This window comes from Anopheles stephensi, chromosome 3 (genome assembly GCF_013141755.1).
Source record: "Anopheles stephensi strain Indian chromosome 3, UCI_ANSTEP_V1.0, whole genome shotgun sequence".
Lineage (NCBI taxonomy): Eukaryota > Metazoa > Arthropoda > Insecta > Diptera > Culicidae > Anopheles > Anopheles stephensi.
The window spans coordinates 33,383,731-33,409,705 of NC_050203.1; the positions used below are offsets into that span (position 1 = coordinate 33,383,731).

The 25,975-nt window shown below is 45.3% G+C and overlaps 5 protein-coding genes across 13 annotated transcripts; 2 read left to right on the forward strand and 3 right to left on the reverse strand.

Annotated features, from left to right (window-relative positions):
* Positions 1–42: 42 nt before the first annotated feature.
* On the reverse strand, positions 43–18,247 carry LOC118509590 (F-box/LRR-repeat protein 6). Of its 8 annotated transcripts, XR_004905895.1 has the most exons (11): positions 18,094–18,231; positions 15,113–16,635; positions 8,147–8,425; positions 7,842–8,052; positions 7,592–7,761; positions 7,367–7,507; positions 7,092–7,259; positions 6,787–7,019; positions 6,569–6,703; positions 6,027–6,474; positions 43–5,045 (listed from the first exon to the last, which is right to left on the reverse strand). XR_004905895.1 is itself a non-coding variant. In XM_036050367.1 (10 exons), exons 2-10 carry the CDS (start codon positions 15,755–15,757, stop codon positions 6,249–6,251), a joined length of 2,208 nt encoding a protein of 735 aa, XP_035906260.1. In that variant the 5' UTR covers positions 15,758–16,635; positions 18,189–18,247; the 3' UTR covers positions 43–6,248. The 8 variants fall into 8 exon arrangements, 7 of the variants coding, with proteins under 7 accessions (XP_035906260.1, XP_035906257.1, XP_035906256.1 ...); XM_036050367.1 differs by having other exon boundaries at positions 43–6,474; positions 18,189–18,247; XM_036050364.1 differs by having other exon boundaries at positions 43–6,474; positions 17,889–18,237.
* Positions 8,821–10,232, forward strand: LOC118509592 (probable chitinase 10). The gene is made up of 2 exons (XM_036050372.1): positions 8,821–9,123; positions 9,232–10,232. The coding sequence occupies exons 1-2, from the start codon at positions 9,117–9,119 to the stop codon at positions 10,107–10,109; spliced, it is 885 nt and encodes a 294-aa protein (XP_035906265.1). The 5' UTR covers positions 8,821–9,116; the 3' UTR covers positions 10,110–10,232.
* Positions 11,480–12,365, reverse strand: LOC118509594 (protein obstructor-E-like). Of its 2 annotated transcripts, none has more exons than XM_036050376.1 (2): positions 12,205–12,365; positions 11,480–12,136 (listed from the first exon to the last, which is right to left on the reverse strand). In XM_036050376.1, the coding sequence occupies exons 1-2, from the start codon at positions 12,209–12,211 to the stop codon at positions 11,526–11,528; spliced, it is 618 nt and encodes a 205-aa protein (XP_035906269.1). In that variant the 5' UTR covers positions 12,212–12,365; the 3' UTR covers positions 11,480–11,525. The 2 variants fall into 2 exon arrangements, with proteins under 2 accessions (XP_035906269.1, XP_035906267.1); XM_036050374.1 differs by having other exon boundaries at positions 12,190–12,297.
* Positions 12,515–13,992, forward strand: LOC118509591 (protein obstructor-E-like). Its single transcript, XM_036050371.1, has 2 exons — positions 12,515–12,674; positions 12,743–13,992. The coding sequence occupies exons 1-2, from the start codon at positions 12,665–12,667 to the stop codon at positions 13,900–13,902; spliced, it is 1,170 nt and encodes a 389-aa protein (XP_035906264.1). The 5' UTR covers positions 12,515–12,664; the 3' UTR covers positions 13,903–13,992.
* A 2,263-nt stretch (positions 18,248–20,510) lies between the features above and the next one.
* Positions 20,511–25,199, reverse strand: LOC118509595 (U-scoloptoxin(01)-Er1a-like). Its single transcript, XM_036050377.1, has 3 exons — positions 24,196–25,199; positions 20,902–21,096; positions 20,511–20,816 (listed from the first exon to the last, which is right to left on the reverse strand). Exons 1-3 carry the CDS (start codon positions 24,277–24,279, stop codon positions 20,703–20,705), a joined length of 393 nt encoding a protein of 130 aa, XP_035906270.1. The 5' UTR covers positions 24,280–25,199; the 3' UTR covers positions 20,511–20,702.
* Positions 25,200–25,975: the final 776 nt, after the last annotated feature.

Below are 25,975 nucleotides of genomic sequence, written 5' to 3' on the forward strand. Positions count from 1 at the left end.
GAGCCGAGTCTGCGGTCGACGGTTCGGTTCCTCATCCGTGGGTTTCGCTTTGTATAAAACACATTTATTCAATAATATATTTTTTTCCAATAAGTCTAAACGAAAACTATACTAATAATTATCATAATAATAATATAATATAATATAATTTTTTCATCGCGCTCTGTTTTACTTCTAACTCTTGTTTCCACCATTCCTTGTTGCACTTGGTTCCGCTTTGCTTTGTTTTTTTTTATATTCGAAGTGCAATCAAACACACACACGCGTTCACGCACACACGCACACTTTACAAGTGGGCATTTTGTTTGTTTGCTTACATTAGCTGGTTTCGTGTTTTTCCTACCATCGGGGGTCACATCGGCTTGGGGTTGGATTGTAGAAAACTAACTTGTATTTTTTGTTCTCTGTTTTCCGATCGGATTCATTCGATATTAACAATTTTGGTTGTGTCCTTTTGAATGTTTTCCCTTTTTTATTTGCACACACACACACTTTCTTTTCGCACTTTCCTCCAAGTACTTGCCAACATGTGTATGTGTTTGTGTGTGTGTGTTTTCCCCCGCTTGTTCTTTTTCAACAACATTCCTTTCCTTTTCCATTCTTATTCCCCCTTCGGTTCTGCAACAAGAAACACACTACTTAACAAAGAAAATGTTGATCCTCTTGCTTATTTGTGGTTTGTTTGATTTCGCTTAGCTTTTAGTGCACTTACGAGCTACCTTAGCAGTTAGATTATTGCCGCCATACCTACGCAGCCAACAAAATAAATTACAACGTTAACGACGGCGGAGTGCGAACCTTGCTTCTTTTTGTAAAAACGTTGACTCCGGTCGGAGGAAAATCGGGCACAATCCGGGGGACGAAGGGAACAAGGGGAAATGGTTAAGAAAAAAGGTTTAACTACACTCTACACTAGCTTGGGTTTGTTTGTTTCCTACGTATTTTTGTCATTTTATATTGCGCGCGCACACACACACACGCACACAGTTTCCGGTGGCCATTCTCAAGAATCGTGGTGGGATTTTGTACGAAAAAAGGAAGTATGCGCGCCACTCGCGATGCTTTCTCACCTTCACCATGATTTGGCTTTTCACTTCTGGTATGTTCTGGTATTTTTGTTCCACTGTTTCACGCTCTGCACCACTGCGCTGCCATGTTGGAAAAGGCGAGATATAAATTTGTTTTGCTTTTGTTCTGCTCTTGCAACAGTTTTTCTCTCCCTTACCATTCCCTACATAGCTTTCTTCGTTTCTATACGCTACACAAAACCGTTTTGATCATTTTGTGCCCCTTTTTGCATTTGCTGCTGCTGAATACTACAATGACTTTGTAATAACAACGGCAAAGAAAGCACCACATGGAAGCTGATCGCGCCCGTAACAGTTTCTATTGCAGCGCGCCCCTGGTGGTAAATTTTCGAACCTGCTGACAGCGGTTTTAGTAGTGAGAGATTTTAGTAATAGTACTTGAGATAAAACCATAAAATGATGTTCCAGGATTTAAAATGTCTTACAAGTTTACGTTTTGATGGCTAAATTTCTGGCGTTAAATCACAATTCAACTTCATTCAAAAATTCGACATGAGTGATCGGTAACAATTACAGGGTTTCTCAGGTCAGTTCAGCATTGTAACGCTGCATGGCAACAGCATAGAACGCTAATCCGACATCATATAAGCAATTCATATATGCAGGAAAACAAACATTCAACTCCGTAAAGCCCCAACTCGACATGGGAAAATGCCTATAAAAAAATGAAAATGACCTATCAAGCAGCATGTTTCGATGTGATTCTGTTAAATATTTAAATTGTAAACCGTTGACTCGATAATGAATTATGATTTTAATTTTAAAATTTCAATCAATTTTCAAGGATAAGTCTGTTGTTCTTTGTTTATGTTGAGTTATTTTAATGCTTTTCCAAAAAACAATCTTAGTCTTCTTCTTTTTCTTTGGCACCACAACCTCGAAAAGTCTGGGCCTGCCTAGATGACATCCCTTCATCTCCCGCAATAGTCTTCTGTTGGATTCCGGGTCATTCCGGAATCCAAGGAAACGAGAAAACCGACCGACTGGCCAACAGAGGTCGGCTCCGTCAAACTGAACCACACGACTCCCTATCTCGCCGAGACGCCATCCGCTTCATCAACACTGCAATCGCTCAACATTGGAACACCACCTGGTACAACCTAGACCTCTCCACGAAACTCCGTACTACCAAACACAACACAGCACCATGGGATGATCCTGATTCCAGCCGCAACACCAACGAGTCCTATCCCGCCTCCGCATCGGAAACACCCGCCTGACCCACTCCTAACTCCTCGAAAAATCCAGCCCTCCACTCTGCAGCTTCTGTGGCGTTGACATCACGGTCCGCCACATTCTCGCCGATTGCTATGGTTACACTGTACACCGAAACACCTGCCAACTAGATAGCGACATAGCCACCATTCTCTCACCCGACAAACAGCAACAAAACCGCCTTATTCGATTTTCACACATCAGCAACCTTTATAGAGAAATTTAGTTTTAATCCGCAATAGTTATTTTATGAGCCACACTTGGAATAGTCCTTAGTTACTAGCTAGCCATAACCACAATAGCCATGTAACCTTCATACCGGAAAGAGGCGAATGAAGTCTTTAAGACTCATTCAAACCCTCTTCAATTCAAAACCTCTATAAATAAATGAAAAAAAAAGTCTATTCCTGCCATTTCGTTCTTCGACTTGATTTTTGTTTGCCGTAGCTGAATATTCACAGCCTTGCGTACAGGGAAGCGGTCTGGAAGGGATTCCATCTCCAGTCTCGCAGTGTGAAGACCGGTGCCGCAATCACCTCGGCAACCGGACTACTCCAATTCATTAGAATCGGTTGACATGATACGGGAATTTTAAAATGGCCCGATGGTAGAGGCGACAACGGCGTCGGTCTTTACACGACAAGACCGGGGTTTAAATCTCATCCGGACCTTTCCCCCATAGCGTGAACTGACTACCCAACTCCGTGGTAGCATTAAGTTTAGCAAGCCAGAAATGGCTACCATTACCTTCAGGGGTCTTTAGGCCAAGGAGAGAGGGAGAGATTGCGAAACCAAGTATAGCATATAAACATTGTTTCAAATATAGCTCCGTCAACTAGGAATTTGCCATTGCAAGCTTAGAATTTTACGGCGTTGAATGTTTGTTTTCCTGTGTTGAGAAGGGTTAACGAGGCATATACGATTCCGGATCAGCGTTTGATGCTGTTGACATATAGCGTTACAATGTTGAATTAGCCTGAGAAACCCTGTAAAACAAAGTACAAGAATTAAAAGAATTCTCTGAGGTTTTATCCTTAAAAACACATTTTGTAAGATGTCTTCAGAAAGCATATAAACATATTTTAAATACATTTTCCACTACTATAAAGCTCACTTCTACGTCAACGGTCACATACTGAGGAGCTTTCGATTTGGTCGCGCCATCCGCTTCAATGTGGTGCGTTCTTCTTTATCCCTCTATGGTCTCCTCCCCCCGTTTCGATTACTGGAGGTTAAATTTTACTTACATTAGTTTACAAAACGATTTTCTTGTAAAAACATCCCCACAATCGCACCGCAAGTATGTTAACGGATATAGGCAAGCCTAACGAAACCAGATGCGTTTGTAGCGTCGTGTGGGCATTAACTACGCACTCAAGGACCAACTATAGGTATTGCAAACATTGTGTTACTTAAAAGCTAAATTTTAATCCTCTCGTCCGGCAAGCGATTCAACCATCCCTTCACGAAGTGTGCGTAAAATTTTAAGATAAATTAAAAAACACGTACCTGGTTATTTGCACATTGTTTGAAGCAATTAAAATCGCGGGAAGGTAAAAACGGGGGTATAAAAGTATCTTATTGGCACCACTTGATCAGGAATGGTTAGGTTTAGAAATAGGCATTTAAATTATTTGTACCTCACGTTCGTTGATAAAACAAACCACAGAAGAGATAGAGAACAAGGAAATTGCAGTGAAACCTCCCCGAGAGTTGAACCTTCAAACGATGATAAATTGCTCTAAAATACATACATGTCCTTCATCTAGTTTTGGAAGAACTGTGTCCTTCAACCGAAGCCGCTCATACAGGGTGCCATTGGATTGCTGTTTTTACATGAACTTGTCCTTCAAATTTTAACTCGTTTCACGAGCAAAATGTTGATTCAATTACCACTTCCTTAATCCACAGCTTTTTTAAAAACTCTCCACAGTCGCATTGCAAATTGTCCCTAATTGTTTTCAAGATTCCATTGTACGATTGCAAACATCCACAGCGGACTTGTAATATTCCACTATTCATTTCAAACATTCCTCCAACTCGGTCCGATGGTAAAAGCGGCTACGGCACCGGACTTCACACGGCAGGACCGGAGTTCAATTCCCATCCGGACCGTTCCCTCCGTAGTGAGAATTGACTATCGAACTACGTGGCATCATTAAGTCCAGTAAGCCAGAAATGGCAGGTAAGAAGAAGAAGAAGAGAAAATTCTCGAGAGTAATTTCCATTCGCGGGGCGTGTCGATAACGGCGCCGCTCTTCACACAGCAGGACTGGGGTTCAAATCCTATCCAGACCGCCTCACCGTACGAGAAGGTATGACTACTATGCTACGGGGTACAATCAAGTCACAGACCTCTTCGAGGTTGTAGTGCCAGGTAAGAAGAAGAAGAAGAAAAATTTCCATTGAGGACCGACCCTACTGTGATGAGATGTGGAAAACTTTATGTTGAAACGCGGTTGAATTCTTTAGAAATCTTTAATAGCAGAGATCAAAAAATTAGTACACTTCTGTTTTAACTTCGGTTCTTGACTGGTCCTGCTGATTCCCGTCGGGTAGGCCCGACCTCCCTTTTTCCGATCTTTCTTGTCTCTTGTTTCTTGTGTTCTTTGCTTTCTAACTGACAGATCGTTGGGAGCCCTCCCAAAGTTTCCAACACTTTAAATAGACCGATTCAAGCTACTAGTGCAAAACTGTTGCCCAGTCATCTCTCTACGGTTTCTCCATCTTTGGGAGGTCTCACTGTAAGTATTTAATAAAACAATTACTAATTTTAATAACAAAGATAATAAATTTAACGAAAAAAAAAATTTTGTACCGAGATTCTTAGACAGATATTGTTGGTTTATAGAACAGACCGATTGGAATTTAGATAAGAGATCGTAGAACAACATACCGAAAATAAAGGTACCGATGGGGAGGAACACTTCGTGAAGGAGATTGATCGCCCGCAACAAGCTGCGTAAAGCAAGCGATCAAAAATGCGCAGCACTGGATGAAAGGAGCGAAATCGGCAATAGATCCAGCTATATAAGTCCAGCGATATCGCTCCCCCCCGATATCTGTGTAACGTTCGTTTTCGAATTCGCTTGCTTCGTGCCTGGTGTCCATTAAACAGAAGCCTAGTGTGTATAACACAGATTGCGCGTTTAAACCATCATTTCAAACACAAAGAGATAAAACAACAATCAAACAATGAAACGAAACGTTGGTTGAGATCGTTTTTGAGCGTACAATTTCGCTGGGAGAATATGGTGTGAACAGGCTCACAGAATCGAAAAACTGGCCCGAAAAAGGTACATCGGTTTGCGGGAGCTGAAACAGTCCACCCACCAACAACGATACGGCATATGCGGCTACTGGGGTTAAGGTTGTGTGTGCAATAATAGTAAGCGCACGCGAATTTGTAACTTTTGTCTCTTGGTTGGCTAATTTACGGGAACGATGGTTGACAATTTGTCCTTCCTACTCTTCTCTTGACGAGAAGCAATAAATGTAAAATAATAAAAGAAACCACGGGTACCTGGAATTGTACCGTATTCCTAAGAGTGCGCCGACTATTCACAGCTAAAAAAAAAACAAATTACAAACAAATGGTGCACACGTGGCGGTTGCCCAGCGTGAAGTTGCGCTATCAAATGCCAACAATGCGGTTGTCACACCGGAAACGATAGACAACCGGGGAACCGGGGAAGGTACTATTACTATTGCTGCTGCTTGTACCTTAGCTGCTGCCTTTCCTTCCGCTTCTTGATGCTGCCTCGCTGCTAATGCCACGTCAACTGGGAAGTTTGGCTAATGTGTTTTAAAAATCCTCCACCATATCACGCACATTACGAGCGAGGTTCATCATCACCACCACCACCATCATCATTATTGCCGCTTCAAGATGACCGTGCACGTATCACACAGCACGTGGAGGCGAATGTAGGGTTAGAAGGACGCTTAGGTATCGGTTGGAGAGGAGGCAGATTGCGACGGTGCGCCCTTTAGCGTGACGCCCAGGTTTTCTCGCAGTTCCGCAATTTCCTGTGCGCCCTGCAGTAATCGCTTGACGCCGCGCGGTAACCCCCGGCACGAGGAGAGATTGATGGCGTTAATGTGTGGACAGTTCGCTAGTACCTCCTTTACCGCTTCCAATGAAACCGATGATCCGCAGAGGTTGAGGTACCTGCGAAGGAGCAGAAAGGAACGTGTTTTTTGTCATTAACCAGTACACCATCTAAAAGGATATGCAAGGAGCCGTTCACGCAACACCAACTCACTTCAATGGCGATTCGGAACCCTTGTCCGCGAGGGCTTTCAATGCATCGTCCAGCGGTTTGGTAGCGCTAGCCCACGCCAGATCGAACTCGATCAAACTGTGCGCCCATTTCGACGCAATCAGCTCCAGACCAGCACTGCAAAAGGAAGGCGAGAAAATGATGCATTAAGCGAAATAGATTTTGTTTTCTTTCCACCATTATTAGTTCATACTACCCACCCCAGGTCGCGGTTGATCGAACAGCCGGATAGGAAGAGATGCTTCAAATCCCACGTCGGCAACCGGATGAGACTGTCGTGCGTTAGGCGGGCGCAACCGCGCACGTCTAGGAGCGTCAGCTTTGTACTGGTTTTAAGGATGCGCTGCAGAAACTCGTCGTTAAACATGCGCGCTTCGTCCGCTAGGGAGGCGACGGAAAGCTCCTCTAGTTCGGGGAAACCGGGTGATTCCATCTAGGAGCGAGCAGAGAACAATTTTTTGATAAGTATGGTTGATTCGTTATGCCCTTGCGGCACTGCACCCACCTGCTCCTGTAACGAGGCCGTGCTAAGGTTGATGTGTGAGTTCGTTATCCGGAGTACCTTCAGCTTCTGGCAGCCGTGCTGCAGCTGCTCGATATGCAGTATACCGTGCGATATGGCAATCGTGTTCACGTTGGACAGATCCAGCAGCACCAAATTCGGACAGTGTGTCTAAGGTGAAAGCAACAGGGCGAACGTTATTAGTAAGCAGTAGCACTTACTCGGGAAATAGTTGAAGCACACACACACACGTTAGTCACCACACTTGACACACTTACCGCTAGTGCTTTCACAATTTGCGGAATACCACAGAGCCGATTGTGGGCCAGGTATAGATGGGTAAGCCGGCCTCCCATTTCCGTGATGGCATTGCACAAGGACGATTGGCCAACGGCCGTTTTATTGGCGTTCATTTCAGCCTGGGGAAAGCGAGCAAAAAAAAAAAGGTCGTTCAAAAAAGCTCAGCTTCAAAGAAGCAAACCCTCCCCGACCCCGAATCTTACATTGATCGAGCTGAGATCGAGACTGTGAAGGTGTTTAAAGTTTTGCACTAGATACAGCAGATGGTCGGAGGAGAGCGATTTCCAGCCGGTGAGTGTTATGCTGGTCAGCCCTGGCGCTGCCTCGAGCAGCTTTTCCAGCACGCATTGCACATTCGTTACCTTCCAGTTTGCTGTGGACGAGACAAGGCCCGATGGACAAGAGTAAGGGTTGGGGTGCTGTCCCTGTGTCTAGCAGCGCCTGCTCACTTACCCAATCCCAATTCGGTCGCTTGCTTCAGCCGGTTCTCGATGAACCATTTTAGCTGGGGCTCCGTCTTAAACCGATCCTTCGTCCACATGCCAAGATCGACCGTTCGCCATAGTGATGTGTTCTGTGACATTTTGTTCCAGCTCGCACAAACTTCCGACAGGCGAACCAGCGTCGGTAGGCTTCCCTCCTCCTGGACGACTTTTTTAAAGATCTAGAATGGATGGTAGAATAGAAAGGAAAACAACGTTTGAAACGCTCGATCTCTGCAGACTCGACCGACTCAATCGAGTCGTCTTTTCACTCACCGTATACAGCACCGAATCGGGCATGCCGTTCACCCATATGCTCTGCACCTTCGGCTGCTGGTACACCTGCTCGGCACTTCGCTTCTCGGTGTTGTTGTTCGTTTTTCGCGGCTTCTCGTTCCGCCGGTTTCGCTTCTCCGGTGACGTCGTCTCGTCTGAGCTATCCTCGTTAAGGCTCTTGGGTTTGCGGGCACGCTTGCGGATCGGTTTCTTTGGTTGTACTATTGCATCAGATGCTTTCTTTATACACAGCTTAATGCCGATTTTGTTGTCACTTATCTGCGAAAGGGAAGGACGAAGGCGTACAGGCGTCAAAGCTTTTCACGGTACAATGTAGCACACGACACGGGAGTGTAGGTACTTATGGCGAAGGTTATGTGATGATTGAGTCGTTCTTATCTGAATGCGGTTTGTGGAGGGTGACGTCACGGTGGGCAGGACCAAGCTAGGATTAGCTTGATCATCTCGGTGTGCCCCAGTTGCACACTTCAGCAGAAAAATCTCCGCCATCCACCCATCATAAAACAATCACTCACTAACCTAACAAAGCTTTAGCCTTTCGCTTACTACTTCGCTCAAGTGGACAATTGGCTGATCTATTGCGAACCGTAACCGATAAGACGCATCGAGGGTTCCTACGCATAATAATGCAACCGGCATAACCGAAACGCGTTCCGTGCGAACAGATGCGACATTTGCCAGCATCGTAGAGCGTTGCGTGCTCCAGAGTGCAGTGTATATCCTTTCGTCATGCTGGAGGAATCCCCGTCGATAAGCAATCAGATTACCCTGAAAATTGTTTGCCTAAAGCGTGGAGTTCGCACCACTCGAGATAGGGAATCGATTGTGTATGGGCTGTGAGGCGCGAGAACTATAAAAATCTATGCTCTCGCCGATCGGCTGTAGTATCAGAACAGCAGTTCGCTGAGTTCGTGTCTAATACCGTGATACCGTCCCACTAGTCTGCACCATGATCGGTTAGTGTCCATAGTGGTTGAATCGTTCGAAACTATTGTTATGCGTGTGTGTGTGTGTTAGAAGATGGGAGGTGATAAATTGTGTGCTATTTGTACTTTCTTCTTCAGTAAATCTCTTGAAGTATCCAGCACTGGGACTTGTGCTGATTGCCAGCATTCTGGCAGAACCGGGCGACCGAATTCCGAACCATCCGGATTGTACCACCCCTCAAGGAAACATCCCAGTGTACTTGGTGCATCCGACCAACTGCAGCCGATTCTACGAGTGTAAAGGGAGAGATGCTTGGGAGTTCGAGTGTCCGGCAGGGCTGCACTTTAATAGCAGAATCAACGTTTGCGATTATCCTGCAATAGCGCAATGCGAAGGTCAATCGCCGGTCACTCCAACGAATCCTACCCCAACGCCGGTAGCTACCACTACTACCGCAACGGGGACTACTCCAGCAACAAGCACAACGCACCCCGCTAGTACTCCACCAGTGACGGGAGATTTAACAACCACAACACAACAACCTGGCACAACGCACAATCCAACAACTACGGAGGGTCCATCATCGGCCGGTACCACTGCGGAACAAACTAGTACAACGAATAATCCAACAACTACGGAGGGTCCATCATCGGCCGGTACCACTGCGGAACAAACTAGTACAACGAATAATCCAACAACTACGGTGGGTACATCATGGGACGATACAACAACAACATGGCATCCCGATACAACTCCAGATTCCTATACTACCACAACTTCCGCATGGCAGGTGACCACTACGACGAACCCCAACTGTCCACCGCCGGGGTCCGCACAACCCAACTACTATCCGGACAGCACCGACTGTTCCAAGTATATGGGTTGCCAAGAAAACTGCGTACAGCACTTCCAATGTCCGGCAGGTTTGTACTGGAACGATCTGCAGAAGCGGTGTGACACTTTTGCCAACTCGCAATGCACCTGCCCAATCATACCACCGGCACCGAACGCGTGATACATCTCCACCGATCGATTGTTTGGAAGTGTAAGACCTACCAGTATTCTTTGTGGACTTGTGGATTGTGTTTGATAGGACGCTAATAAATGATTTAAATATATCTAAACGGTTTTTCGAAAACAATTGCTCCTGACACACATAAACATAATGAATGAAGGGATTTTCTTGAACGCACAGACCTTTCCTTTGAATTTTCTTTTACTTTTTCGCCTAACGGCCTCTCTTAGGTCATGCCTGCCCACTTCTGGATAACTTCCTTCCTCTAATTGGTACTACAACCTAGGAGAGGTTTCGCGGCCTGGCCACATTTCTGGCATTCTGTGACTTAGTTTTACCCGTAGCAAAGTTGTTGACAAAATACAACGTCAACGTCAAGTGCGATGACAGCCGACCGCGGAAGTACGCAGCCACTTAAGGATGAGCCACGAGCGCAGCCGAAGAGAAAAAAAACCTAGCCAGAGAGAGCCGGAGAAAGAGAGCGAAGGGAAAGGGCGAATTACCGCGTTACACACGGCAGTAACAACCATAAAGCGAGAGAAGGAAGACGTTAAGTTTTTTATCTGCTAAAAGTGTAACTAAAAATTACAAAAAGAATACACTTATTCACGGATGTAGAGAAGGCGTCTAAGTTCATTTATTCTCGCGGATTGTTGCCTGTTATATTTGCAACAAAAGTAGTCAGCCCTACGTACAGGGGGAACCGGTCTGGATGGGATATGAACCCCGGCCCTGGCCTTGTGAAGAGCGGCGCCGTTATCGCCTCGACCACCGGATCGCCCTAAATCGTCTTAATGATACCACACCAGGATAGAAGGATAGAAGGAAAGTCAGTCCTCAATACTGCGGGGACCATTCATCAATCCTTGATGATTATCATGTTTGTATTATCTGTAGAGACCCGCCAGTCCTGTCTTAAGTTTCCTGATGGGTTTCTAGATCAAGAAAAGAGTTGGAAAATTGGGAAAGTTTTCGGTGATTGCCAAGGAGTCAAACTTATGTACAAAATAATTGCAATTGCAGCACAACCATCAATATCTCCCGGAAGAATGAAACTGATACGCAAATAATCTGTCACAATCTGATAGCAGCGCCAGGCAGTCGGTCATTGCTGAAGCCTGCTAATTCTACTGTGGGTTAGATAGGAAGATTTGTGGTTTGTGCTGCGAGTGAGTGTCCTCACACTCAAGTACCAGTGTGTATACATTGCAAACCAGATAAGCCTCACTCACCAGGGGGGTGGGTAAGGGGCAGGACAAACAAAAAGTGGTAACTTTAGGTTTAACCGGTTCAAGTACCATTTTCTCGTTTGCTTCCGAACACCGAATGTACCACCTATTTCACAGCTCAAACCCCCCAGCAGAATTTACGCTTCATTACTTAGTCTTGGCTTTTATTGCACGCGTCCCCAACGGATTAGCCCATCCAAGATTGGATTCGACCCCACAGGCCCAAAGATTCTTCCTCCTCCAGAACCGGGGCCGCCGGTACGGGCGCACAGCATTTGTTCGGGTTCGGCACACTACACTTCTTCGCCGCATTATCCCACACCAGCGATTCGGGACAGGTCAGCTCCACAACCTGCCCGCGGACACACTGATAGTACTTCGAACAGTTGCTCTCGTCGGCCCAGTACTGGTTCGCTTGCTTCGATGGGCAGCGCGGATCTTCAGCCGGATCAGCAACCGGACCATCCGTACTGACGGAAGGCTGAACGATGGAAGGATCGCCCGACCCACCCGGACAGCTTACATGGCTCGGTTGATCGCAGCGCAACGTTTGCGCGTTAAAGCGTAGCCCTTTCTCGCATGCGTACTCGTACGCATCCTCGCAGACACACTCATAGTACCGGGAGCAGTCCGTGTCGTGGACGAAGTAAACCGGCGCACGATCCCCAGCGCACATCCAATGATTTGGCACTACCGACAGCCAGTTCGGGGCAGTGGCTCGGGTTTCCACCTTATTGGCCACCGTTGACGAAGGAACGCAGGCCAACGATAGTAGCAACAGTGGGAGTAAAGCTGATACTGTAAAAGACGCAGATTTGCAACGAATTACGTTATGCATTACGCGACGTTACAATAAGGAACCTTACAATCCATGATCTGCTGACCGAGTAACGACGGGCGAACAAAATGTGCTTGCAGCAAAGTGTTTTCGAGTTCTATTGTTCACTGCTGATCGGAAGCAGTCTTTATATGAATGAACTGACAGGCAACCGGTCGAAAGACTTCTTCTGCAGGTACTTGAACAGCCGACAGGAGATGGGCTGTCTCCGCTAAGTCCGCCAATCGGAGGCAAGATTAGATGATCAAAGCCGTCCGAAACACGTGCCGCAGGTTGCAAAAGGAAAAGCAATCGATTCAAAATGCACACGTGAAAGCACCTACACCGGTAGCGAACTCTTAAGAGTACTTCCGAAGGGGATGATAGGTCACCTTGGCAGTCAGCTGTAATAAAACCGCTCTGTATAAAAAGCAAACGATCGGCAACGAAACCTAACACTTACTTCCTGAACATCCTCCAGCAAACACACTATTGCAAACCATCTCAAGATGATGCCAGGTAAGAGTCCTTCTTTGGGGCACAGTTCTTGTGGAAGGCTTTCGCCATAATACTTCGTCCTTTCGCAGGTTGGTCCATAATACTGCTACTAGCGTTGGCTACCCTAGCGTCCACCAGCGCAGACCTTCGAGAATCGTGCAACAAATGCGGCTACCGTACCGGAAATCAGATCCAGTCGCATTCGCACTGTGCTCAGCAGTCGGGTTCACGCAGCGGACCACCGAAATACTTCCGCGATCGCAATGACTGTGGTAAGTTCTACGAGTGCAACCGCGGTACGGCCTACGAGTTCCTGTGCTCCGAGGGACTAGCCTTCAACGACGATACGAAAGTTTGTGAACCGGCCACAAGAGTACGCTGCACGAACGTCGATTGGGGAGCACCGAATGGAGTTGTGCCGCCCAGCGATAATTATTACGAGTTCCCGCGAGCAAGTGGTGCAGGACAAAACCGAACGTGCAATATCTGCGGACAGGCGAAGCAAGCCATCCCCCGGCACGCGAACTGTCCGAGAAGTAACGGCTACTATCCGGTGATGTTCCGGAACGCCAAGGATTGCTCGCAGTTCTTCCAGTGCGATCATGGCACCGCCTACCTGATTCAGTGCCCAGCGGGACTACACTTCAACACACGCATCAACGTTTGCGACTATCCGCGCAATGTGGATTGTTCCGGTCCCGTGCAGAACCCGGAACCTGCTCCCGGTTCCAACGGAGGTGCGCACGGTGGAGGAGCTTCGGCTTCTTGTGCGATCTGCCAGGCAGCGAAGCATGTGATCCGCAACCATCCAAACTGTCCCACCAAGAATGGCTACTATCCGGTCATGTTCCGTCATCGGACGGAATGCACTAAGTACTACCAGTGTGACCATGGAACGGCGTTCGAGATTGTCTGTCCCGCCGGTTTGTACTTCAATACCGCCATCAACGTGTGTGATTATCCGCAGAATGTGGACTGTTCTGGTGCGGCGGGACCAGCTGCTCCGGCCGTTTCGAGTGAAAAGCCAGCTGTCGTTCAACCGGAACAGCAGATACATCCCAACTGTCCGATCATTACGGGCCAGCAGCAGGCTAGCTATTGGGCACATCCACGCGATTGCAGCAAATACTACGGCTGCCGCTGGGGATGTGTGGAGCTGCTGAGCTGCCCCGAAGGACACCGGTGGGATGACGGTCGGAAGGCTTGCGCAGTGGAACATTCGGTCGAGTGTGAGAATGATGGATACTAGGAGGTTCTGGTTACCATTTTGGGTGGCTTAACGTAAGAAGCGTCGTGTACTTGCAATAAGGGGAAATAAAGGTGGATTGTTCGAGATTAATGGTGAACTCCATTGGCCATTTATGGAAGTGAAACATTACAGCTATAAGTGCAATCTTACGCACTTTACTGTCGCTGCAAACTGTGGTGTTAAATTAGTTGGAAGTACTTGTCGTAAAGTCCATGAGACAAAAATTAAGTCAAGTGATTTACTTGGAAAACATGATCCATTCAAGTTCACGATTCAAATATCGAGTGCGACTGGTTCAACGCATATGCAGGACAAAGAGTATTCAGTTGTGGTTAATTCAAGCCAAAGATTGCCAACCTTTAGCCATACGTTGCAGAGCCAAATGGGAAGGAACACCCGTAAATAAAATCTAGGAAGCAGCTCGATGATATTCGGCTAACATACTTATCAGGCATTAGAAATTGATTTAAAGCCAAAGCTCGCTGAGCACGAGTCACGAGAGTCCAAAATCATGACTTAAACGGCTGATTAATGACTAATGCAGGCACACTTGAATGGCACAAGGCGGTTGCATGCATCGCCTATCTTAAGCCATCTTTACTTACTGAATTGTATTCCAGTAAACAAGTTATCAGGAGCTAGCCCGGCCGGTATCAATGTTTAAACATGAAAGTTTAAACTGATACAATAAACGTAATTCTATAAATACATCTAGCCCGATCCTTTGCAAAATAAACTAGCGAAAGGTTTTTAGTAAGGATTTTTCTTCTTTTCTCCAACTGGTATATGCAGCGATCGTACCATATATATTTTACCATTTTTTTAAACACCTGACATGTTTGCCTGGTCTTCTCTAGTATCAGGCCAAAGAATAGGATATAAAAGCATATTCATGGGACAGATCATGAGCACTTGAGAGACAATCATGCTTCATTACTTGGTATGTAATGTTGATCACTGTAATTCTTACAAGCCTTGCCGGATGGAATCTTTAAGGATCTGGCCACACCGACCCCATAAAGGAATAGCAGAAATTCTGGCAGATGAAGGATGCTTTAACGCATGCATTTTGATTGATAAATCTTTTCCCAGAAGAGGATCTAACAAGATAACCAAAGGATTATCTTTCGCATTTATTAACATCCTTCAAGGATCATCATCCTGTACACCTCATGGTTAGATTTTGTCCCCACAGTTAATCAAAACTCACCTCACTTTGATAAAAGGCTACCATCGATTTGGGTTTCGGTCGCCTCCGTGGCTTATTGATCTTGCGGTCCAAGTTACGCATGGCCATCGGTTTACCACCGCTCGGTGTCACCTTCGGCAAGCTGCCACCATTCGACACTGACGATCCACTACCCGGGCCAGACGCCGTCGTCGCCGTCGTCGTCTTTGCCGTCTGCCCGTTAGCATCACCCTTCCCACCGGTCGCTGACGTTGTCGGGGAGGATGTCGATGGCGCTGCTCCCTGTGCGCCGGCGGCACTGCTGCGCGGTGATACGGTAGTTTTCTGCTTCCCGTGACCGGTATCCAGTGCCGGCTGTGAGTCTGTATCCACGCACGATTCGCTTAGCTCCTTCTCAATGTTTTCGATCGTTTCTTCCGGTTCGGGATGTGGAGCGGGACTGACCATACTCCCACTGCCATCTTCCTGCGATGATTGTGAGTGGTCCTCGAGCAGGTTGTGCGCACTGCTGCTACCGCCCGGGCTCGTACCGATAATGTTGGCCAGCACCGAGCCGGGATTGCTGTTTTGCGGTGACTGTTCACCATCGGGCGAGGTAGGAATAAGGGAGTTTGGTACCGTGCGCCGTAATCCTGCCGGCAGGCTCGTTTCCGCCAGTGTTTCCATGGTTATTAACGCACACACACGCACACAGAAATGTAAACATAAACCAGGGGACAAACGAGTTGTCCTCTAAACTTTCGGTTGTCAACACGCTCAGCGTCTACTAGATTCGATAGTGCACTTTCGATCGGAGTATAACAGAAAATAAAACATTCATAGAAAATTACACCCAAAATCCGTACAGTTCACCACCACTTCCGTCGATGGAATCAGCGGTACATCTTGTTTTTGTTTTTCGCCGTCGTCGTCGTCGTCGTCTATTTTCACTTTCCTCAACTCAAATATTGCAACTTGCGAGTGTGTATTTCGCGCATCAGCATGCAGGGTGGTTGTTGCACTTTACTTTCAATCCCGACACTACACAGCATGTGGAAAATCACTTTCGCCTTTTTTTATTCTTATAGAACAGTCTGGCCGTACTGCCAGATTCGCCTCTTCTAACTAGCCGATACTGCCGTCAAAAAGTTTAGTAGTGGTTCGTGCTTAGTATGGCTACATTTTTCTGCCTGTTTTCCACGCAGTTTTAACGATATTCATAACTTAAAGATGTTGGGCTCAGTTAACTTGACGCTTCAATCGACCTTACTGTGCACTGAGTAAACACAGAATCCTTTTGGCTGGTCGATATATGACGACGGTGATGCCTGCTCACCAATTAACTCTTTCACTGCCAATTGGTCCACCACACATTCCGGTCACTACGCACTACTACTGGCTGGCTGCGGTAAGCAACAGCCTGTCCGCCACAGCAAGGATTCCGATACGACCGAGATGAATCAACAGCTTCCGGCAGCGGTGTCGGCAAAGCGGGGTGGAGCACAACTTTCACTTGTTTCGGAAAATTCTTCCACTACCACCAACATTCGAAGAAAATGCTCCCCCTGTGGAGAAGGAAAATCAGAATGAGAATAAAAACAAATCGAAAAGAAAATTTTGAAATGATACTGTGTGTGGCGGCATACAGAAAAAAACACCCCAAGGATGCTGCTGTCTGTTTATAGACAAAAATATTTGTTGGTGGTGTGCTGATCGCTCTCTCTCTCTCTCTCTCTCTTTTATATGCGTTCCTCTCGCAATGCAACGCGGCAAGTTTTTGAAGAACTCCTTCTCTCTCTCTCTCTTTCTCTGTCTAATTTCCACCAGCAAAAGCAAAAGAAAAGCACCCGCGCAATCGCTACTCGTGCGATCTCTTTCACGCACACCTAACTCATGCGCTCTCACTCACTTTCTCTCCTTTTGCTCTCACCACAGTTTGCTTCGATGTTCTCGCTTTTCCAACTAATGTCATAAATTGTAAACAAGAAAATTTCTTCCCCCAACTCATTCCCTCCCTCTCTTCACTACACACTCTTCCGATAAGCACTTTTCTCGTTTGTCCTTCTAGGGAAAACGCTTTTCCGCCCGGCCACAATAGATGCTAGGCAGGCAGGTAGGCATCAGTTGGAAGCCTCCGCGTATATTACCAGGTTCAGGTTTGCTTGCCACCTCCGTTGCACACACTTATCAGAGCTTATCGCAAAACGGGCTGGTATTAATGGCGCTGTGTGTATTGTACCGCTCTCGGTGTAACGAACACACGTACCGTCACTTCATACGCACCTTCCACGGCACACCACTGCCACGTTCGATTTGCGGTGGGGATGTTCACTTTTAACGGCAATTTAATTTGACCACCAATTTTTACACACTCTTGCCACGGCCGCGGTGTTCAGTTCACCAGCGCACTGTGGCACGTTCAACTTGTGTCCTAATAATTTCTAAATCTCTCTCTATAGGCTCCTATTTGCCACACACTCGACACACGCACACACACTTTGCGCGTTCTTTGCTGGCTGTCTCGCTCTGGCATGGGTTGGTTTCGCAATCGGCCCAAGCGAGATGACGATATAAACATTGCGCTCTGTGCACACCACCACACGCACGCCTGCCCGTTTTTTGCTTGCTTGCGTACGCTCTCTTTCTTCTTCGCTCTCTTGCCCGTTCGTACTCGTTCTCTTTTCTAATGCGTTTGGGAAGCGTAACGCAATCAATCTTAACAACAAGCTGCAGCACTATTTGAACGACGACGATGCCATTTCTTGATGCTTTACATAAAATGAAACCATTTTTTGTACCATAGCTGCACACAACTGACCCTCGTTCTCGGACAACTCATTCACACAAATTGCTGCTTGCTGGCGGTCAGAAAAAAACAACACAAATAACTGCGCTTTCTTCGCACACACCATGTACACACACAGGAGGGAGAAAAAAAACTGGAACATCAAAACTTCCACACGTAAATGGTCACTGATGGGCGCGCATTGATTAAGACGCATTTACTGCACATTGCCGCTAACCTTTGCCTGTGTACGATTCCGGTCACATTCACACGCGTACGGGTAAGAGTGGTAACAAAAATTACAACTAAAAAACCTAGCAAATTTCTAATTACTCTCTCTGCGCTGCGATGCGATGCGATTTTCCAAACTCTTTTTTGTACTGTTGACATTTATTATTGCTGTCAAAATGGCAGAGGGGTAGGACAGCCGTCGAATGCGAAGCGAAGTTTCCTACTCCTCGATCTGTGTGCGTAAACTACAGTGCTTGACATACATGTGTACGGCAGATTTGATCTGTTATCAAAACTTTTCGTTTGAAAAATAATATCTATTTCAACGGTTGTTTTGCAGTATATTTTCGGTATGCAAAATATCTATTGTTTTCATATGATCAGAACATGTAACTATCAATTGAAATATAATTTAAAAAATGGTTGTCTTTCCGCAAAGATTTCAACTCCATCCAGGACTACCAAGCACACTGGCTAATCAACAAACTTGGTGTAAAAGCTAGACTAATCGAGACCGTTTTTTATTGATGGACGAACTGACTATTTATCGCTTTTATAGTTTCTATTTTACAATAATAAATTATTCCGTCGTTATCAATTTATCAAAAACCTTCCTTTTGTTCCAGAACAGTCAAGGAACTGCAAATTAAATTTAATTTTTTAATCCACTAGTTTAATTTCCGAGCGAAAAATGTGGAAATAACGCATCACGTTTATTCTTCTTCTTCTTTTTCTTATGTGCCTCTTCAACATCTAGAGGACTTGTTCTACCATTTCTAGCTTATCTGGACCTCACGTCTGGATGGGATTCGATCCCCGGCCCTAACAGGTTCAAACTTCTAAAGATGAAAATATCTAAAGGGCCGCCGTAAAGTGTGATACTGTTGAAGACAACCGAGTATCAACGCCTGGCGTCAAAGTCAACTATCGTGATGAGAGCAACATTTTTTTATCAAACCGCAACGTTTGCTTTCAGCAGATTGACCTCAACAGCGGAACATTAGCGTTTCGCAACCCTTTATCTCCTTCTTTGGCTCTAAAACCTCAAAAGCTATAGGCTGGCCATTACTAGCTTCTGTGACTTAGTTTTAAGCTGGATAGTCTGCCCTTGGTACGAAAATAATGTCCGGCTTTGCCAAAGAGCTGGGAATCACCCTCTGATTCCTTCCCACTTCCTGCCCTGTAGTAGTACGCACTATTGATTGTCCAACCTAATATAGTGTGCTATGTGTTTATTGTTCCTTGTTTGTCCCAGCAACTCCAACGTGCGCCAGTCACATTTTTGGCCTAAGCTGGTGCGAAAGCAGTACTCGAGAGACCTGAGGGACCTATTGGCGGCCATGCTGCCGGCGGAGTGTTTAGTAGACACACGTCTACTACAACGATGGCTCAACTAAGCTGTTGTGGTCCTCGAACCCAGACATTCTGCCGGCGGAACGCAATCCGGAACACACGGTTAGGAGATTCGAAGCTTCATCGAGGGAGTGCGACGCAGAGGACGGTGTTATCAAATTCCCGAAGCGTCAATACCACAAACGCTGCCTCCCGTCCCGAAAACACGTGACGACAACCTGAAGACGCTCCCGATTCCCACTTTACCAGCGGAACTCCCCATCCTCTACCGTGCTCACCCGGGATAAGGTGCATTTCAATGGCAGGAGAAGGAAATGTCTCTCACCCAAATAGCATACATCCATGAATTATTTTGTTAGTGGGAAGTACACCCGATATGAAATACGGCCTGGCCGACAACCATTCCAACACAAGTAATACAACCACATATTGATTTTTTTTTATTCATAAAGAACAGCCTGGCCGTATTGCTACATATTGAATTGAATAATTTAAAATAATTTTAGATTTTAAAGCTATACTCAACTTCATACTGTTTGGCCACCTTCTTCTCTGGCCGCAAGCGGTCTTGGATTACTATTTCTGGCTTCCATGACTCGTAGCTAAATATTCACTCCTTGGTGCGAAAGAATAGTCCTGATGAAATTCAATTTTCATTTCTGCCATGTGCAAACTACCACGAGAACACCAGATCATTACATAGGGAATGGTCAAGTTATGAAAAAATCTTTGAGACTTTTAGACACCCGAAAACCCTCCAAGTAGTAACATTATGACTCATGTGGGCTGATTTTCAAGGATTATAATTAAAATTAGTTCTCGAAAATATTCTCGCAGGCCTTCCTACAGTAGAATTCAAAGTATCAAACTAAGTTATACGCATGTATAAATTATAATTAGTTCGTTTGAACTATTTCTTCATCTTTCAACTACTTACTTTCAGTTGAAAGATTACGATGAAAATCATAAAGATTGTGTATTTTTTATCACATATTTATGCTTACCTTTATCAGATTTTCAACTTTTAATTTAACTACATAAAACGAAATGCGAGTGGATTTTTTTATCAGAATCATTTATTCATTCTGTTCACAGTGTATAAATTATATTTACAAAAATAAAACGAAACATAAAACAGGGAATCTCACGATGCATCGGGACGATGCACATATGCATTTTTGGGACGACCTTACCTCAACTGCACTGCGCCCTAATAGGATCGGCACGATGGAACAGCTGAACTACTCTAGGGTGATACTAAGGCTAGCCAACGATCAGATTACCCTCCACGTCTCGATACAGATCGTCGTTGATGCTGTACATTGCTTCCGACTCCGGACAGTTGACGTTTGTCCACCAGTCACAAACACGGTACGCCTGTGTGCGATAAGAGATGAATGGCATTAGAGTGATACTTGGCAGGGGAAACCCGATGCTTTTATTTGTGGAAACTGATCGATACTTGGTTGAAGACGGTTCCGTTCGGGCAGAGGAAGGAAAACATGTAGCCGGTCGGTAAGCACCAGTGCCACACCTGGCACCGCGTCTCAATGTCCGCATAGTAGCCGGGCTGTCGGTCCGCACACCGGAACGTTAACCCGGACGGGATCTTATCGTACGCCGGATAGTCAACGTTCGGCTCATATCCAAAGATTTGCTGAAAAAAAGAAGAAAGGAGAAGGAAACACAATGAAAACCAGCAACATTAAAACATAAGGCACCCCCAGCGAATGAAGAGATTTAAATAACATAAATCAAAATATTATGAAATGTGCCAAACATTACGCCACCCCTTTCACCGTGCATCATATGTCCATGAGCGAGGATCTTCCGCCTGGCTTTTTTTCTTTTCTCTTTCGTTGAACCCCCCTCGTCGATCAATTATTCAATTCGACGTGAGAGTAAAGAGTTTTCATCATCGGCAAACCAATCAAATTACAATCAACCACCAATTATACGGTTTGCCTAGCGCCGCCAGCACAGCACAGCGCTTCGGCAATCGTTTTTCTTCGATCATCGGCGATTTCTCATCGCCCCCATAACTGCATCGATCGATCGATCGATCGCTTCCCGAACTTTTTGGGAACGAAAGACTTTGGAGCAGATTGGCGGCAGGCGAGTTTTGAAAACATCAACCCAATCCCAACCCCGGTTATGGGGAAGCCCTGTGAAGCCGTAACATTGTCTTTAATGGGGCAAACAAATTAGTGCACGATCTAGACAAACGATCTGTCGCTTTGCCGATCTTCTTCAACGTTTGTCTGCAGCTTATGTCATGCAGATACGGGCCGAGGATCGTGATCGTACCAGCAACTGCTCATCCCGTACGCGAGCTGATTCCCGGCTGTCGTCACACTAGTTGCACGATCGCGAGGTCATTCTCGTGAAGTGCTCATTCCGGTTGGGTCGGGCTCGCCAGATTCGTGTGTGCGAAAATGTGGCCTGAACCTTGGTACCACAGCTGAAGATTCTCACCCTTCACGATAATTAGCGTTCGTAAAAGTGAAGCATCCCATGGAAGATAATTCGTGGCCAGTTACAACTGCTAAAGGACACCAGCCAAAAGGTTATGTTTCTATACGCCTCCAAAATTGCCCAGTGTAATGTTTATTGTACCTTAACTTGCGTGACATACCGCGTGATCTGATGGTGTGAAAATAATTAATGTAGTCCGGTCGGTCCGGTGATCACCGCCCAAAGATATGCCACCATTGTCCCAGGCTGCGAGGTTAAAATCATGGTGTTTAAATTGTTTCTTTATATCATCATTAGCATCGAGATACATCGGTCTGTCTGCGGTGCCTAGCACGGTGGCTGTGCTATAAATTCTAATCCGCGCGCCCGAATTGTTATGTTAATTCACCGTGGGGGGGATGGGGGGGGGCTTTGTTTTGAGTGAGTCGGTTTCATTAGCTCACTGACGCTGATGAGCTTGGATGGAACTGATTTTTTTGTTGTTGGCAGTGTTGCGTTTGCCAAAAGTTACAGTGGCTCGCTGCGCAATAGATCCTTCCTCAGTGGAGCAAGTGAATAATTAATTGCGTTTAGATAAGCAAGATTACGGTGACGCTTGTTGATAAAATAATGTTAAATAGAAGATAAATGCAGCCAATTTTAAAAAATGCAGCCAAAGACTCAATATCCGAATTGATATACAACGGTGGGTGAAGTAATAAGACGACACTAATATTTATTCGCCCCAGGTTTAGAAATTACTGCTGTAGATAATTTCATCAGGCACATACGTGGCAAAAAGAGGAAAAAGTATGAGTAATATCTGAACTTTATAGACTTATTGGACTTATTTTGTCATGTAGTTTGGCTATGCTTAGATTAGCATGGCAAAAAATTTAGAATTGTTTTCTAGATATATACTCGTTTTACTGAAATCTTCAGTCGCTTTCTATACTATAAGCACTCTTTAACACTTCTATAAAATTAATTTTTTGAGTGTACTTTAGTGCAAAATTTGATTTAGAATTTAATAATTATTAAAAAATGCTTTATTTGGATCATTTTACTGGAAATTCTTCTTGTTCTTCTTTCTTGGCCTATCGACCCCTGTAAGCCAAGGCTGCCATATCTGGCTTACTAGACTAATTGTTACCGCATAGTTGGATAGGCATTCCTCACTATGGAGGAACGGCCCCAATGAGATTTGAACTCCGGTTCTGCCGTGTGAAGACTGGCGCCGCTGTCACATCTACATCGGGGCTGCCCCTAGTACTGGGAATTATTTAGGTTTGAATTTGATATTTAATTGGGATTTGTTTTCTTCTCCTTCTTTGGCCTAACGACCCCTGAAGGCCATATGGCTTAAAGCTACCACGTAGTTGGGTAGTCAGCCCGTACCTACGGGGGGAACGGTTCGGATGGGATTTGAACCCCGGTCCTGCCGTGTGAAGCCCGGCACCACCTGGCCGGGATTTTTTTTATTTAGTTGATTTTTTTATTAAATCTGTAAAATATTAGTTCAATATTTGTGGAGCTGTTGAAACATATATTTGGGATTGAAAGAAGTTCTAACTCAACTGAGCTTTAATGATTTTTTAAACAAACTTGAAATTCATATTAGTGGTTTCATAGCTTTTACGCATTCAAAACGAATTGAGCTATCTGAAAGTTTTATATTAGGTTCATTTAACTAGCCATAATTTTGTTATAAGTATTATTAATTTTATAATTGGCAGATTTATAGTACAATCGTTTATCCTGACTGTGTGGGAAGTGTGTGAAAAAAATGGAAGGCTTTAGTATGTAAAAACTTAAGGCATATTAATAAGTAGCTTAAAAAAGGGTGATGAAAAGAATTTACTTCACGTTTATTTATCATGCCATAATAGTGCCATAAGTATGTTGCTATAAGTATTGACCGTGGTGCAAATAGTCATCTAGTTTAATCTAGTCGTTTTACTTTTGAAATATTTCAGACTTGAATAAATAAAGTATGAAATTATATTATTTAATAAAATCTTAAAAAATGAGTAAGCGTCTCTCATTCCAAGCAAATATTTTATAAAAGACTTTATAGTAAACGCTAAATTTCAGCAATACGGCCAGGCCGTTCCCATCAAACAAAAAAGGTAGATTTGGCTTAGTAAAGCAGCATAAATTTGAGCTATATTTCCCCAAAATTAAATCATCATTTGATATGGATATTTCACAAATTAAATAAACCGTCTCCCGTTTCTCGTTTTTCCCCATTTCCAGCTTCCCAATTCAATCAATCTTAAGAGATGCTTGCTTTTCTACTTACACCGTACGTTTCGTGGCCGTTGTACAGAAACACCACGAACGCCACCAACAAAACCGTGTACTTCCACATGATGCTAGCTGCCATCCTCTGTCTGTTTCGGTGCGGGTTTCGGGGGTTCGTCGCTTACCCGAGTACGCTCAGCTCTTTCCCGCTTCGTAGCGTAGCGTAGCAGTCAAACGTCGAGAGCACAACAGTTTCGACAGCCTCTTGCCAAAGTCAGGAAGCTAATTCCGACGTTCCAAGCGTTCCACCAAAGTGATCCACCCAATCCGATCGCGAAAAACGTTCCGGCCCCAAACAATAGACGCTTCTTGTTTGGTTTGGATTAATACACGGTTCTTCTTTCTCTCGCTGCTTGTCGTTTTTCCACTGCCGGTTTGTAGAAGGTTTACGTTTTTTTTCGGTTCTCTCTCAGACTCCTCCACACGATCGTTGCCAATTGATGTTTTGGGAGGCGAGATTTTGTTTTCTCCTAGCTCAATTTATGCAACAATCTTACTACGAATCAAATGGCAGCCCCGCTTTTCGTGAGCAGAAAAAGTTGATGAGTTCGTTTACGGATGTGTTGTAGCCCCGTTTAGCAATTAAGATTACACCGCACCACAAACAAATGTACGCCGCTTAATGAACACAAAAGCACCCGTTTTTTGTATTGTATGCACGTTAATGTTTCCGCGTGTTTTTTGCAACACGAACCAACTAGAGAGAGAGGATCAACACTTTGGTAATGGCTTTCCGATGTGAAAGGGTGCCAGTAAATGCAATCATTTAAATTTTGCTTTTTTTGTGCTACACAATATTTATCACTTCAGTTCGGTTGAGAGTCCTTCGGGCTTTCTGCTCTGCACGGCACATAGAGAAATCTCTTAAGACAAACACGCTCTATAAGCGACACGAAACGCACATAAAGTCCGGAACTTTTCCAACCGATCGATCCTCACATCTCCCAGCTCCCCACAGATACAGATCAACACCACGCGCTGGCACCGAGATAAATGAACCAAATGAAAACGTCAACGGTGTGCAGCATCGCTTTATACATCAACAGGCGAGCTCCCACCCATGGAGCTCCCACCCGACTCCCACCTATGGAGCTTCAATTGTCCGCAGGAAAATCACGCCCCAGCCGCATTGCACACGCTTGCACGCACACTGGCGGTAGCTGTTTTGCCTGTTTCCACGCATAAGAGCAACCAAGAAAAAAAGGTCTTAAGACGTGCACAAAATGTTCTACCATAGCGACGAACCCCTTCCCGATGGCCAAATTGGCTTCTGATTAACATCGGGCACGGCAGTTGGGGTGTGAAGAAAATTGGAAATTGCAAGTGTTCTCTCACCAAGCACCCGAGCAGCGCGCAGAATCGGCCGCCTCGAAACTCAATTAGATAATTATCGTGCCTTGTGTCGTGTTGGGGAGTTAGGTGGAGGAGGATCGTGTGTGAGTGTGAACATTTTTTTTTTCTAGTGTTCCACCAGAGTGTGTGTTATATGCCATTTTTCATTTCCCGCCAGATAAGACCGAACTGAAACGCTTGTGGAGCTTTAATTGATTTCCGGAGCACGCTATTTCGGGAGCATTTTTTTGTCGAGTTCAATGTTATGGGAAGTCGCTGTGTGAACTGCACGGCAGCAGTTGAACTACATTGCGAGCTATGGACTCTGTTTTCTGTACACTAATTGCAATCATTATACTAAGGCACGGTACGAAAGAATCGATCTACGTTATCGCAAGAATGGGGTGGAATTGTTTGGTGGTACCTGTGTCTGGCGGTCTAGATTT